The sequence below is a fragment of the Anabrus simplex genome, chromosome 11 (genome assembly GCF_040414725.1).
Source record: "Anabrus simplex isolate iqAnaSimp1 chromosome 11, ASM4041472v1, whole genome shotgun sequence".
Lineage (NCBI taxonomy): Eukaryota > Metazoa > Arthropoda > Insecta > Orthoptera > Tettigoniidae > Anabrus > Anabrus simplex.
This window is the reverse complement of record NC_090275.1, coordinates 105,941,629-105,956,653: the sequence shown is the minus strand read 5'-3', so window position 1 is coordinate 105,956,653 and position 15,025 is coordinate 105,941,629. Positions and strand designations below refer to the sequence as shown.

At 38.0% G+C, this 15,025-nt stretch overlaps 1 protein-coding gene across 2 annotated transcripts in view; it reads left to right on the top strand.

The window, feature by feature from the left end:
• The first annotated feature begins 415 nt into the window (after positions 1-415).
• The window catches only part of LOC136883254 (uncharacterized), a 35,787-nt gene continuing 21,177 nt past the window's right edge, over positions 416-15,025 (top strand). Inside the window, exons 1-2 of one of the 2 annotated variants that reach the window (XM_067155465.2) lie at positions 416-514; positions 8,104-8,289. In XM_067155465.2, the coding sequence (XP_067011566.1) occupies positions 8,104-8,289 (186 nt within the window). In that variant the 5' untranslated portion in view covers positions 416-514. Of the gene's footprint in view, positions 515-1,721; positions 2,924-8,103; positions 8,290-15,025 lie in introns of those variants that run through there. The other variant, XM_067155464.2, reaches the window with a different exon arrangement.

The following is a 15,025-nucleotide window of genomic DNA, read 5'->3' as shown; positions in this document are numbered from 1 at the left end:
GTGTCGTTCAGACGAGTGTTTGTCGTTGTTGTTAATTCGTTTTGGGTAGCGTATATATAATCGTTGTTGTTAATTCGGGTTATGGTACACAAGCCGGCTATCGCCAGTTCACTCGTAGGCACCGACATATGTTGTTAAATATGTCCATTAGGGTACAAGGAAGGAGCAGAGGTGCGAAAATACTAGGTTTTTGTATTATTACCTGCCATATAGAACACTGAAGAAGACACTATATAGGACTGGTAGACCGGACCCTTAATTCGTTTTGGGTAGCGTATATATAAGATTGAACACGTTTAGCGAAGCCCATTAAATTATCAAGGCAAGACAACACGGTTATAGTGTGCGAACTGAACAGACGCGATGGAAGGTGACGTTAAGTTCTGTGTGATTAATGATTTAATACTGAAACCTTTTTCTACAAGATCTATTACCGAGAGAAATGAGATCGTTAAAAAAGGCAGGCACTGTCCAGAGATCCCAAAGCTAACCTCTAAAGATAAAGATAAAAAGGGTGTGTATATAAGACACTTCAAAGTATCGCGGTATGAAAATACACAGTGGTTAACTGGATCTAATGTGTTAAATAAACTGTTTTGTTGGCCATGTTTACTGTTTTCTTCTGATGGGGGAGTGTGGTCCAAACGTGGCTTCGATAATTTAAATGCCTTGTCTGTGGCTCTTAGAAGGCATGAGAAAACTCTCAACCATATCAAATGTTTTGTTGAATTGAACAGTTTTGGAAGGACAACGATCGCTCATCAGCTTAATGAACAACAGCGGATTAGTGATCTAATGCACAACAAAGAAGTGAAAAAGAATCGTGAATTACTTAAACGTGTTATTAATGCCGTTTGTTTTCTTGCCAAACAAAACCTGGCTTTTCCTGCTCAATATGAATCTGATAGAGAAAAATCCACAGAACCCATGAAGCTGATCCGCCAATATGATCCCCTGTTAGACAGTCACTTGGAAGAATCTACCGTCTTCAGAGGTACTAATTTGGCTATACTGAACAATGTAATTTCAGCCATTAGCTCCTTGGTTACCGATAAAATAAGTGTTGAAGTTGAACAAGCTGACTTTGTGGCTATTATTTTGAATGAAACCTCTGATGAAAGTGATATTTCTCAACTTTCTACAGTTCTGCGGTTTGTTGATCAGAATGGGGACATTCAAGAAAGATTTCTTCATTTCAGTGACATTGAGAGGAGTCACTCGGCTACCACGCTACTAGAGCATATAACAATTGTGATGAGCGAATATAAATGCAGCCATAAACTCATTGCACAAACATATGATGGTGCTGCTGTAATAGCTGAACAAATTAATGATTTAAATACTCAAATTCGTAAATTATATCCATGTGCTAAATTTGTTCATTGTTACAGCCATACCTTGAATCTGGCTCTCCAACAATCGGCCTCAAACATCAAAGACTGTCATATCTTTTTTCAAATGCTTTCTTGTCTCGTGACCTTTTTGTCACAGTCTTCCATAGGAACGCTGGCTCTGAAAGATTTTCTTTACAAGAAGTTGCCTTTAATAACCCCCACAAAGTGGAATTTTACCTCCAGGCTAGTGAATATCATCAAAGAAAAGCTCGGTATGTTAATTTTATTTTTCCACCATGTACTTGATCACTCTGCAGAATGGGACAATGATACCATTTTGAAGGTTCAAAGATTTTTATCATTCCTGAAGGACCCACGTACCTTGTTTCTGCTAAATGTATTTGCAGAAATATTTTCACTTACAGATGTCCTGTTCAACTCACTTATGAATAAAAGCATAGATATAGCGTACTGTTCAAAAGAGGTTGACAAAGTTACTAAAAAACTGCAACAAATACTGGAAAATTCTTTTGAGAAACACTTTGGCAATATGGTTGAGGCAGAAAAATGTGATGTAGTGAATGTTAATTCCAGAAAGAGAAGACACAGCACAGTAGATGCTACTGCATGCAGACAGCTTTTTGTCAAAATATTGGACAATATTCTGATTCAGTTGAAGACAAGGTTTCAGCACATGAATGAATTAGAATTCTTTCGCCTTCTTAATCATGAGTTATATGACAAACACAACAAACAGTTTCCCGATAATGAACTAAGACTACTTAAAAAGCAATATGGTTCCTATTTTGATATTTTGCGCTTGAAGAATGAGTTGTGTGTTTTATATACTTCTCAAGATTTTCAACATAAACCAGTGTTTGATTTAATTAAATTCATGCATGAGAATGAACTTCATTTAGGGTTATGTGAGATCTACAGACTGGCAAAATTAATTGTGACTATCCCTGCCACAACCTTATCAGCTGAAAGCACAGTTTCTCCACTCAAAAGAATAAAATCTTATTGTCGGTCAACTAAAGGGCAAGAAAGACTGACACCTTTTGCACTGCTGTCAATTGAAAATAGCTTACTGGAATATTTGAGAAGCCAGCCAACATTTTATGATGCTGTTACAGAAAAATTTTGTGAGAAGGAGAGGAGGTTAGAATTTACCTTCAAGTGAACAAACACTTATTATTGTTTTCAGTTCTGATGCTTGTCGGATAGCAGTGGATTAAAAAAAAAGAAAATGAAAATCCACAGCCTGTTTCCAGTCATTTGACCAGGTCAGGGATGGAATGAATGAAGCCCCCATCTAACGGCGAGGATAGGAATTGTGTCAGCTGCCGAAGCTTGTCGCACTCCTCTGGGACAATGATTAATAAATGACAGATGTAATGATATTTTAGAGTGTTGGAATGAAAGGTGACAGGGAAAACTGGAGTAGTCGGAGAAAAATCTGTCCCGCCTCTGCTTTGTCCAGCACAAATCTTGCGTGGAGCGACCGAGATTTGAACTGCAGAACCCAGTGGTGAGAGGCTGGCGCGCTGCTGCCTGAGCCACGGAGGCTCTATGGCAGTGGATTAAAAGTAAGTAATATTTTTTCTTCTACAATAACTTTCTTAATTTCGGATGAGTGTTAATATTTATTGAGCTGCTCAACAGCAAGTGCCTTTCAGCTTACTCCAACTCGGTCACTTTGTGCTTTTTGTGAGCTCTGAAAATTCCATATCAGCAAGTGCCTTTCAGCTTACTTCAACTTGGTCACTTTATGCTTTTTGTGAGCTCTGAAAATTCCATACCAGCATCCCACAAATACCCTTATTACAAATAATTTTTTCTTGGAAACTCTTATATTTGACAATAACTAGCTGATGTACCCGTGCTTCGCTATGGGATTCTCATAAAGACTAACCTTGTAGTTTTCCTAACTGAAGTAAACAGAGGTCATTACAAAAACGTCAGTAGGAAAGTATCTATTAAAAGCAGTGTTATCATATAAAATACTCGATCAAATGAAAAACCGCACATTTTCTCACTTTTAACGAACAGTACTAGGGCGCCGATCTAACAGTCCAAAGTTACAGAGCTGGAATGACCAGGCCGCAGACAGCTGTGAACACTCCTCTGCCATTATTCCATTAAAAATGCACACTGCTCATTCCAATCAGTGCCTCAGAGTAGGGATTGAATAGCTCGAATGGTATGATGAACCAGTGTGTTACGTACCAGTAGTATCGGAAAATTTATGGAACAGAAGAATGGCATGCTAAAGAAGAAAGTTACCTAACTCCCTAGCTACTTCCCGCCAATATTTAGGCAGACTGATACACTCGTACAACTGGGCGAGCTGGCCATGTGGTTAGGGGTGCGCAGCTGTGAGCTTGCATCCGGGAGATAGTGGATTCGAACTCCACTGTCGGCAGACTTGAAGATTTTATTCCGTGGATTCCCATTTTCGCACCAGACAAATGCTGGGGCTATACCTTAAATAAGGTCAAGGCCACTTCCTTCACACTCATAGCCCTTTCCTCTCCCATCGTCGCCATAAGACCTATCTGTATCGGTGCGATGTAAGGCAATTTAAAAAAAATACTTGGTACGCAGCAGTAATCCCATCTATCGGAGATGAGTGGCAACAGAAGACAAAGCACGTCACAACAAACAATGGTCATTGTAATGTTATTGTTATTATAGGCCTTCACATTTAGTTTTCTTTCGGCTCTGTGATCTTAGGGCGTCTTATAAAAAATATTTATAGCGTAGACTGTAGTGACTCGGCCAATAAAGACGTTGTAACAAAAATCCAAATTCATGAATATCTCTGTCATAGCAGGTATGGCAACAATGTATAAGATATAAATGATCGGAAAGTATATAACTTCAGTTATATAGTATTTATCGATATGACTAGTAATAACATAATTATGTGGGAATTAAATTTAGGGCCTACCCCTAAACTACCATTTCATTCAGCATGAATAAAATTATTTATGGCCTAGATTATAGTGACTTGTTTCCCGACTTTGCATACTGATTTTCATTTAAGATACAACCGCTAATAACATAAATATTTGAGAATTCCATTGTAGGCCTTCCCCTAAACTACCATTTTTCTCAGCGTGAATACAATTATTTATGGTCTAGATTGTAGCGACTTATTTCTCAATTTCCCACATCGATTTTCGTTAAGATACGACCATTAATAACAAATATTTGAGAATTAAATTTTAGGCCTTCCCCTAAGCTACCATTTCACTCAGCGTGAGTAAAATTATTTATGGCCTAGATTATAGCGACTTATTCATCAACTTTGTATATTGATTTTCATTAAGATATGACCACTAATAACATAAATATTTGATAATTAAATTTTAGGCCTTCCCCTAAACTACCATTTCAGTCGGCGCGAATAAAATTATTTATGGCCTAGATTGTAGCGACTTATTACCCGACTTTGTATACCGATTTTCATTAAATTCTCTTCAGCTGTTTTCTCGTGATGCGTGTACATACATAAGACAGGCAGACAGAAATTACAGAAAAGTAAGAAGTGCATTTCTTTGTTATTGTGGGCACGACTGGTACAGAAATACCATCCTTTTTAAATTCTGAGCAATGTACAGACAAAACTCTTATTTTATATATATATATATAGAATTGATGGCTGGATTTAAAAATTCGCAATAGTCTTCTTTATCTTAGGCTTATTCTGTGCCATACAGCTTCTCTAATTGTCTTCCTCCAGTTGTATCTCCAGCTTCCTCTCATTTCCAAACTTTCTCTCTCAGGCCTTCTGTTGTCTTCTCTCTCCGTCTCAACTTCGGTGTTCCTTGCTTCCTTCTACTGTTTATCACCAATTTTGGACTCTCTTTCCCGCAATCTCATCCTCTCATCTCTACACTTAATCATACAATATGTCCTTATCGATACGACCAGTAATAACATAATTATGTGGGAATTAAATTTAAGGCCTACCCCTAAACTACCATTTCATTCAGCATGAATAAAATTATTTATGGCCTAGATTATAGTGACTTATTTCCCGACTTTTGCTTTCCCTTTTGCTTCCCAGGTACGTAATTGTAGTTGCCTTTCCTGAATTTTCTTGCCCAGGCATCCTACTTTTACTCTTCCTGTAATGCTTTTATTTCTTATCTTATTCTCCCTGATGATCGCACACACATCCACCATAATATTTGTATTTCTGCTACTTCCAAATCTCTTTCTTGAGCTTTGGTAATGGGCCTCGTTTCTGTGCTGTACATCATAGCCAGACACTCTGCCGACTTGTTCATTTTCCCTTACATAACATTTACAGTAACTAGAGTTTAGAAGCAACCGAGTAAAAGAAATTGAATTACTTGTAATGATTACTTTTTAAAAGCAATTTTTACTCATAATCGTTACTGTACACAAAATGTCATTTTTATTGGTAATTTACTTCTGAAAATAAAATTGTAATTGTTATATTTTAATAACCCTGCCCGCCTGGTGGTCATGATCGTTAAGGTGTTGGAAGTCTAAATGGTCTGACACCGTGGTTAGCCGGTTCGAGTCCTGTTGGTCGAAAAATGTTCATCATCAGAATGTTGGCTGGCAGGGTAGGGGAGGTGGTGGTATACAATTTCTAATCACTAGATTGCATGTCAAAAGCCTGGATTAAGCCTGTGCAGTGCTCACATGGAGTTAGGGCATATGACGCTGTTGTTGGTGATTCGTCCGTCGTCGGATGGTGGCATTAAACACTGCGCAGACCTCTCGGTGCTATTCGACAGGAGTAGGCTATGTGCTGGCACCGGGTTTCATCCTCTCCCTTCCTACTATCATATATCACGTCATTAATTTCTTCTCATTAACTCCTCTGAGGCTGACGTCAGGATGGGCATCTGGTCATAAAAACCCGCCACGACTTATTCATCTCACCTCATTGCCCACTTCGTAAAGAAACGGGACAAGGGTTGGACAAACATTACTTACTAGTAATCGATATACATTGCATTGAGAGCCCCAGCACTCATAAAGCGTCACATCAAGGGTATAATTCCTGGCTACGACGTGCTCTCCTTAATTTACTCGCAGGTTGTCATGGTTTCTGGTTGAGATTTGGATAATCGTGTAGTATGTGGTCGAGATTGTGGTGGTGGTGATTATTGTTTTAAGAGGTTGTAAACTATGAGGTCCACAACCTCACCATGTGCTACTATTATTCATTTCCATCTGCATCATTTGTTTTCTCATTCCCTTGTTTCTTAGGTTAACGCAGTTTTTAGTTTCAATTATTATTTTAAATTAACACCTGTTTCACTGAATTTTGTCGCAATAAGTTGTTTTTTGCTCTGCATATTGATGTAAATATTGTATATTTGTGCTAATTTTGTTTCCGTCTAGGCTCTCTTTTGTTTGTTTTTTCATTTGCTCTTTCATTATGTTTTTTAGCATTTTTTCAACTTATATTATGTAAATTATTCCAACCCCCCTAATTTTTTCACTGAAGATGGCTCAAGCGAGCCGAAACATGTTTGAATTTGTTTGCTCCGTCTAATGACGGAATATATGATGTATTGAATAGGAGGATACTCTCATTTTTCGCCCTTGTAAAGTGAGGTACAACTGGACAACCACCCTCTGTTAATCTAATCAGAAGGTCCGACACTTCGAAAAGGGAAGGGCATGAAGATGAAAGACTCCCTGGGCCTCAAAAACCTAATAGTGTTGTGGTCGAAAAAGAGCAGGAGTTGAGCAGGGGAGGTCAGACAGGAAAGATGAAACCGAGGATACAGACACAAGTGAGCAGAAGCAATGCCAGACTCGCCTAGCGGAACTGTGGTCGCCAGTCCACGCTTCCAAGGTGAGAGTCCTTGGTCTACCTTTTGGTTGCCTCTTACGACAGGCAGGGGATACAGTGGATGTTATTCTACCGCCCCCACCCACAGGGGTTATGTGGTCTAGAATGGAGCTGGAATAAACATGTTACGGTGACGGGGTTAAGGTATTTCTATTCCCCTGTTTTGAATGAGTTATTCTGAAAATAATGAAAATGCAAAAGTGAAAAATTTTGCTTGGGAGCAATTTTTTTGAAAGGCTGATTAGTGTCATCTAGTGATGATAGCCAGTTAATGCCTCTGTGCTAAATTTTAAAACTGTTTGGCTCTTCAGGCTGCCAAAACTAACTTTAAATAAATTAATTTATCAATCAATCAATCAGTCACAACTGATCTGCATTTAGGGCAGTCAATCAGGTGGCAGATTCCCTATCTGTTGTTTCCCTACCCTTTTCTTAAATGATTGCAAAGAAACTGGAAATTTATTGGTAAGTTATTCCAGTCTCTAACTCCCCTTCCATTAGACGAATATTATAAACTATCTGAAAGAGAAAACGTATGGTAACAGTATTACATCTGCAAAAGAAAGAACTAAGAAAGTAAGACAGAATACGTAACACCAATGTAAACAGATATGAAGTTTAATGTAAAAGTTCTGTTACAGAGGACTTCAGCATTGTTCCAGCTGTAATCAAGTTCACAGCCAAGATACTTGAGTGTTTGACTTGTTGCAGTTATGTGTCAGCTGCCAGGAATTTTTCTTCGTAACATCTTAACAATGTCAGTGTGGACTAATGGTGGAACTGTTGGGGATCAAATTAAGCTTCTGGGCTGCGAATTCAACATATGACAGATTTAGCATCTTTACTACTGAACTATATTTTACTTTAGAATTCCAGCTAGGTTCAACTTCAAAATACAGCAGTGTTCTTCATTATTTTCAGATGTCTTATGCCAGTCCAGTGCGACTGGTTGTGAGTTCTTGTAATGGTCCCACCGCTGATGAGCCTCTTTATGTCACCAACATTGAGAATTCCCAGGAGAGGGGGAAGCAGCCTCTCCTGACCAGATGTTGCTGTGGATCTGCCAGTCTGCGCAGTGGAACTCTCTGTATCGGGCTACTTTCGATGGTTAGTATAGAACCCTATTTTGTCTTTTTCCTGCTGCTGTTGGTGATTGTAGTTTCATATTGACCAACAGAGTTCATAGTTTCACACACACCAATTTGATGGAGGTTAACCTACATCATCATCATCATCATCATCATCATTATCATCAGTGTCCCACTCCAGTCACCCGGGTGTGGTTAACAAGCCTCCTCCACTCCTTTCTGTCCTTCCACATTTCCTGCTCCATTACTTCTGCCATATCCAATCCAGCTTCTCTAATGTTCTTCCAAATGTGATCCGTCCACCTTCTTCTCGGTCTTCCAACGGGTCTCTTTCCCTTAACTTCTCTTTCCAATTCCCTTCTTGTTACCCGTTCCTTTCCCATTCTTTTTTCATGCCCGAACCATCTTAGTCTTGCTTTCTGTATGTTCTGTACTAACGGTTCTTTATTTAGCTCTTCTCTGATTTTAATATTCTGAATTCTATCTCTTCTTGTCTTTTTAACTGATGTTCTTAAAAATTTCATTTCTACTGCTTGGATCTTACTGCCTTATCTCTTATTAGTTACCAGTGTTTCTAGTCCTATCTTACAATTGGTATGAAATACTGTTTATATAATGTTAATTTGGTTCTCTTGGGTACTTTGTCATCCCATAAAAACTCTCTGACTTGATAAAATATTATACCTTGACTTAGTCTGTTATTAATTTCAGGGTTGATTTCATTACTTCCATTAATAATGCTACCTAGATATGTAAACTGTTCTACATTCTCTAACCGTTCTCCATCTATGTTCACTTGGCTTCTCTTTTTATCTTTTCCACAGTGCCTGACTACAGTTTTCATTTTACTAATTACCATTCCAAACTCCTTCAGATTTTCATTCCATATGTCCAGTCTCCTTTGTACTTCCCTTTCTCCCTTTCCCCAAATCACCACATCATCTACAAATACCAAAGCATTCAGTTCATCAGGGTAAATATGAGACGTGTTTTACACGTTTTATGATTTCATCCATTAATATAATAAACATTAATGGTGACAGTGCACTTCTTTGCTTGAGACCTTTCTTTGTATAAAATGTTTCAGATTCGCCACTCCTCACTTGTACACTGCTTTTAAGGTCATGATACAACATTTTTATCTTGTTAATTGATGATTTTGGTAAATTCCTTTTCAGTAGGTATTCCCATACATGTTTTCTCTTAACTGTATCATAAGCTTTTTCCAAATCCAAAAATACAAATATGATTTCCTTGTTCCTTTTTCAGATGGTTTTTCCATAATCGTTTGCACTGTAAATATCAAGTCTCCTGTATTGTTGATCTCTTCGGTCTAAAGCCATATTGTTCTTCCTCTAACTGTGTTTCTATTATATCCATCAGTTTTTAGTCTATGACTTTCTCCATTATTATTAGTCCATATGATAATAGAGTCAAACCTCTATAATTTTAACATTTCTTCCTATCTCCTTTTTACCGGGCGAGTTGGCTGTGCGGTTAGGAGCACGCAGCTGTGAGCTTGCATCCGGGAGATAGTGGGTTCGAATCCCACTGTCGGCAGCCCTGAAGATGGTTTTCCGTGGTTTCCCATTTTCACACCAGGCAAATGCTGGGGCTGTACCTTAATTAAGGCCACGGCCGCTTCCTTCCAACACCTAGGCCTTTCCTATCCCATCGTCGCCATAAGACGTATCTGTGTCGGTGCGACGTAAAGCAACTATCCTATTTTCTTTTTTCGAACAGTGGTACAATGCTTCCTTGTTGCCATTCTTCAGGTATCCTTTCATCCTTCCATATGGCATTGAGGGCTCTGTATAGCCACTGTAGTCCAATGCTTCCCGCTGCCTTAACCATATTAGCTTCGAATTCGTCTTTTCCACTTGCTTTACCTTTGGTCATTGTTTTCACTGCCCTTTCAAGTTCCAACCATGTTATCGGGTTCTCTTCTTTTTCTCAATCTATTATTTACATTTTCTTATCTCTTCTTCCTCCGAGCAGTCATCCTCATTATAAAGTTTTTCAAAATACTTTGCCTTCACCTTCTGTAGACTATTTTTGTTGTGTACTATGGATCCATCTTCTATCTCTAATTGCCTTGATTTTTTCTTGATTTATTCTTTTCAATTTTATTACTCTGTATAATAGTTTGATTTCCTCAACTATCTTGCTCAATTTTGGTGGTAAACTCTCCCCAAAATTTCCCCTTTTCTTCCTTGATGCTGCTCTTTACTTGTTTCAGTGTTTTGTATTCCACATGTAGGGTCAGTCAGGGTAAATATGAGACTTTTTAACAACTTTGTTCATAAATTACAAACTACAACAGTGACAATTATGCAAATAATCTTAATAAGTTGTGACTGGTGTTACAAAAAGCAATGGAAACTACAGATTAGCCTACTATATATTCATTAACTTTTGAAAAATAAATATAAATGTGCATCTCATTTTTAACCCACAAAAGGGGGAATTCTGAGACAACCCAGGAAAAAATGTGAGACAGTATTGTAGCAGACTGTAAAATCATGTTGGAGAGTTAATACAGTAATTGTGAGACAGTTTAGGGTCAAAGGAAGAGAGAAAAAAATCTGGGTGTAATAGTTTGCAACACTTTCCTCAGTTTTATTATAGGAACAAAATGGCCATGTTTCAATAACAGAAAATTTAGGCTTGAGATACATCTTTATACATTTTCCTTACAAAAATTACGTAGTATAGATTGACATTATACTATCTAATTAAATGGTACCTGAGCTTTATGTCTGAATTAATGTTACATTTTAATGATACTAAATAAATATATAATGCCCATTGTAATCAGAATGGTGAAAAAATGAAACATTTCACTTAGTAAAAGCGGGTTAGCAGAAACTGTAGTTCTAGTTCTTTTTTTTTTCAAAAACATCAAATGTTCCTGGGATTGCAAATGTAATGCCTCTATCTTTCCCTGTTATTATTGGAACAGGCAATTTCGCCGGTAATTTTGACTTTTCCACAACGGATATGTCATTTTTGTTAAGCCTAACGCAGTTTTGTTATTGTCCACTCAATTGAGACACATAATTTGCATGTCTCTACCTTCCAGTACTTTATGAACAGTGGCAACATATTTATATTGAAAAGAGTGCCGCTTTTCACAACTTTCAATTTTCAAAAAGTACAAAGTCACCCAGATTTACTTCATCTGCCACGGTCATTTCCTCAGCATCTGTGTCATGTAGACCAACTTCATCAAGACTGCCACTGCTACCTTGCCAATCTTCACTTTCGCTTGAAGCTGAGTCAGACGAATCAACTTTTGCTCTTGTCTTAGATGGAGGTTTTACTGCTGGAACTGTTGTCTTTTGAATACCAGTACCCTTTCTATTCTTCTTATGAACTGGTTTCTCCTTTTCCCTCATAAGCTGAGAATACTCTTCAGATGATATCACCTTTGCTGTTGGGTCCACTCTTTTTCGCTTGATTATGGTTTTGTCAGTGCGTTTGATTTTTGAAAGTAGGATAAGTATTTAGGTACAGAAATAAGTGTACCAAGTGTCTCATTTTTCCCCTGGAAGTGTCTCACTTTTACCCTCATGATGTCTCATATTTACCCCCATTTTTTAAAAATGAATTTTCTTCTCAAATCAAAAACTTAAAATTGTGTTTACAAGCTGAAAAGGAAGGTTCTCCCTTATACTATGAAATAATACCACAAACACTTCCCTGGATTTTTGGATTGAGATAGAGTAACAAAATACAAAGTGCAACACATGGAATTTTTTTGGTTAGAAGAAACACCACTCAGGAAAACCTTGTCTACTGGTAGATATATAGTTCGTAGACTTTTCAATTATTTTATCATAATGGACATAAGACTAATATATAACATCATTCATGCAAAGTGTTGAGATCATTAATCAGAGCAGAAAAATTTGAGTGTCTCATTTTTCCCCCTTTTTTTTGTCTGTCTCATAATTACCCTGACTGACCCTAACCTTTCTATTTTATTCTCATCCCTCTGATACATTTTCTGCTTTTCCTTATCCATTTCTTTCTTCACCTTGTTCCTTTCTTTTATTTCTGTTTTTATTTTGTCTGGCCACCACCGTGTCTCCTTTCACTTAACCTTTGCTTTTGTTTTCCCGCATACCTCAATTGCTACTTCCTTAACGTCTGTCTTAAATTGTCCCACTCTTCTTCTCCACTTCGTATTTCTGTGTTAGGTAGTTTCCTTTTTATACAATCTTGGAATGCCATTCTTTTATCCTCCTCCTCCAATTCCCAAATCCTGATCTTTGGTTTCTTCTTCAATGCATTTTTAGGGAATTTTACTCGTTTTAATTCCACAATCAATAATCTATGATCACCTTCGATACTTTCATTAGGGATTATGACATATCTTCCCCATTCCTGGTCTGTTATTATAAAATCGATGAGTGTTCCATACTGTCCATCCCAACTATATCGGCTGATCTTATGGCTATTCCTCTTCATAAACCATGTGTTCTTTATTAGCAGGTTATTTCTGATACAAAAGTCCAACAGTTTCTCTCCATCTTCATTTCTATTGCCATATCCATGTGGGCCCAGAACATTCTCGTTTCCCATTCTATCAGTTCCCACATGAGCATTCAGATCTCACATTGTCATGATCCCATCTCCAACAATATGTGTTACCAGTTCATTGAGGAACTCTTCTTTTTCTTCCATGCTACATCCTGTCTGTGGAGCATACACCTGTGTTATCTATTGGTTCGACGTTCTGATTCACTACAAATAAAGTGAATATGCATTTGGAAATTCTTAGAAATAACATTTTTCAAGAATTTAGCATCTTGGTGTTTAAACACAGGTTATAAGCCAGCATTCAGAGAAGCATTTTCATAGCATAGTGTTCAAGTTACTGTCTCTGTAATGTACAGTAAGGTGTATGAGTTTGTCACCATCAAACCATCCTTCCCTTGTTTTTTCCTCCCTAGTATTTCTTTAAAATGTCTGTTTTCATAGTTCTTTGTGCATTTTTTAACTATGTAACTATTGGGAGAATGCTTTTAGTTTGCACTAATAATAGAAAGTAATGCTATTACTATACATTAGAATGAAATGTACTGAGGGCCGATGACCTTCGATGTTAGGCCCCTTTAAACAACAAGCATCAGAAATGTACTGAGGGGTCAAGAAAAATGTAAACACTCTTTGATAGTTAATATCTTTGGAACAAAATGACATATCGTTGCAATTCTTGCATAGTAGTATAGTCCATTGTTTTTTCAACCGATGATGAAGTCACGTGAATGGTGCGACAATCTTGGTGCGTGTTTTCCAGCAGATGACAGTGCAGCAATTAATGAAGTAAGATTGTCGTTTGAGCAACACAAGGCGTTTGGAAGTGGTACTTGAAGTACGAAAACACGAAGGTACAACGGCAATGGTGTAATGTTACAAGTAGAATCACCTAAAGGTGGTTTACAGGCTGAAGATGCCCAAAATAATGGGTGAAACATGTACCTGACCTAAATAAGTCTACATAAAATCATGTAGATAATAACCACATTAAATGTGGAAAGTATTGAATAGGTGGTTTTTTATTAAATTATCCTTGATATCTATGCCTAATGGCGTAATGTGTATGGAACTCAACCACCAACACGTACAACAATTTATCGTATTTGGGATAACTTTGAAACTGACAGTACTGTTCAGGATGTGCATAAGGAAAGGTCTGGCCTGTCAAAAACGTAGCTTCCAGTGCTGCTCCTGTGTTGCAACATTTTATCAGGTCACCCCAAAAACCTGTGAATTAGCGTGCACGTGAAAGCGGGATGACGAATTCTGAAGGCTGCAAACTGGAAAGTGTACATTCCAAGATTGCTGCATGCTATGAATGAGGATGACCCGGATTGAAGGATGGAGTATTGCAAGTTGTTTGAAGGCTTGCTTCGTGAGGATGAACAGTTTGCAGGGATGGTTATCTGGTCTGACGAGGTGCACTTCAAACTGAACGGTACTGTAAACCGCCGCAGCTGCATGTATTGGGCTCCTGAAAATCCTCACATTCACGTGGACAAACGTGTTAATCTGTTGAGCTGTTGAATACCCACCACAGTCTCCAGATGTTACACCTCCTGACTTCTACCTATGGGGGACCTTGAAAAATAAGTTTATCGACAGAAGCCAGCTATATTGAGTGAGCCACGACAAACCATCAAGGTGTCCTGTGCGGGTATCATACCGGCAACACTGACAGTCATAGTTCGGTCAGCAGTTCAGCGGCATTGACGTTGTTTGGCTGCTAATGGGAGTCGCTTTGAACACACAAAATAACCTTCATCCCGTGCAAGAATTGTAATGGTAAGATATTTTGTTCAATTAATATTCAGTATCAAAGAGTGTCTACATTTTTCTGGACCCCTCTGTATGATCAATTTTCAATTTGTTAGTTATCATATGGCTTCACATTACAATAAGGCATGTAAATCTAAATTGGTGATATATTTTATGACATCATCAGTTGCCATCAGGAAGTGGGTGAAGTCCCCATTATAGGACCTGGTCTTGCTGTCCTGTATAATGTGACGGATGGTCTCCCTGTCAGCTCCATGGTCGCATTTTGGAGATTGTAAGCAGGAGGTCTCGTCATGATGCAGGGTAGATTTTAACTGCTTTGAACAGTTTTCTTGCCAGCTTTGCTTCCAGGAACTAACAAGTTTGAAGTCTGTCATAATTAATTCCCTACCAGTGATCATTGGTGAATGCCTAGATACTAGCTGGCTTGT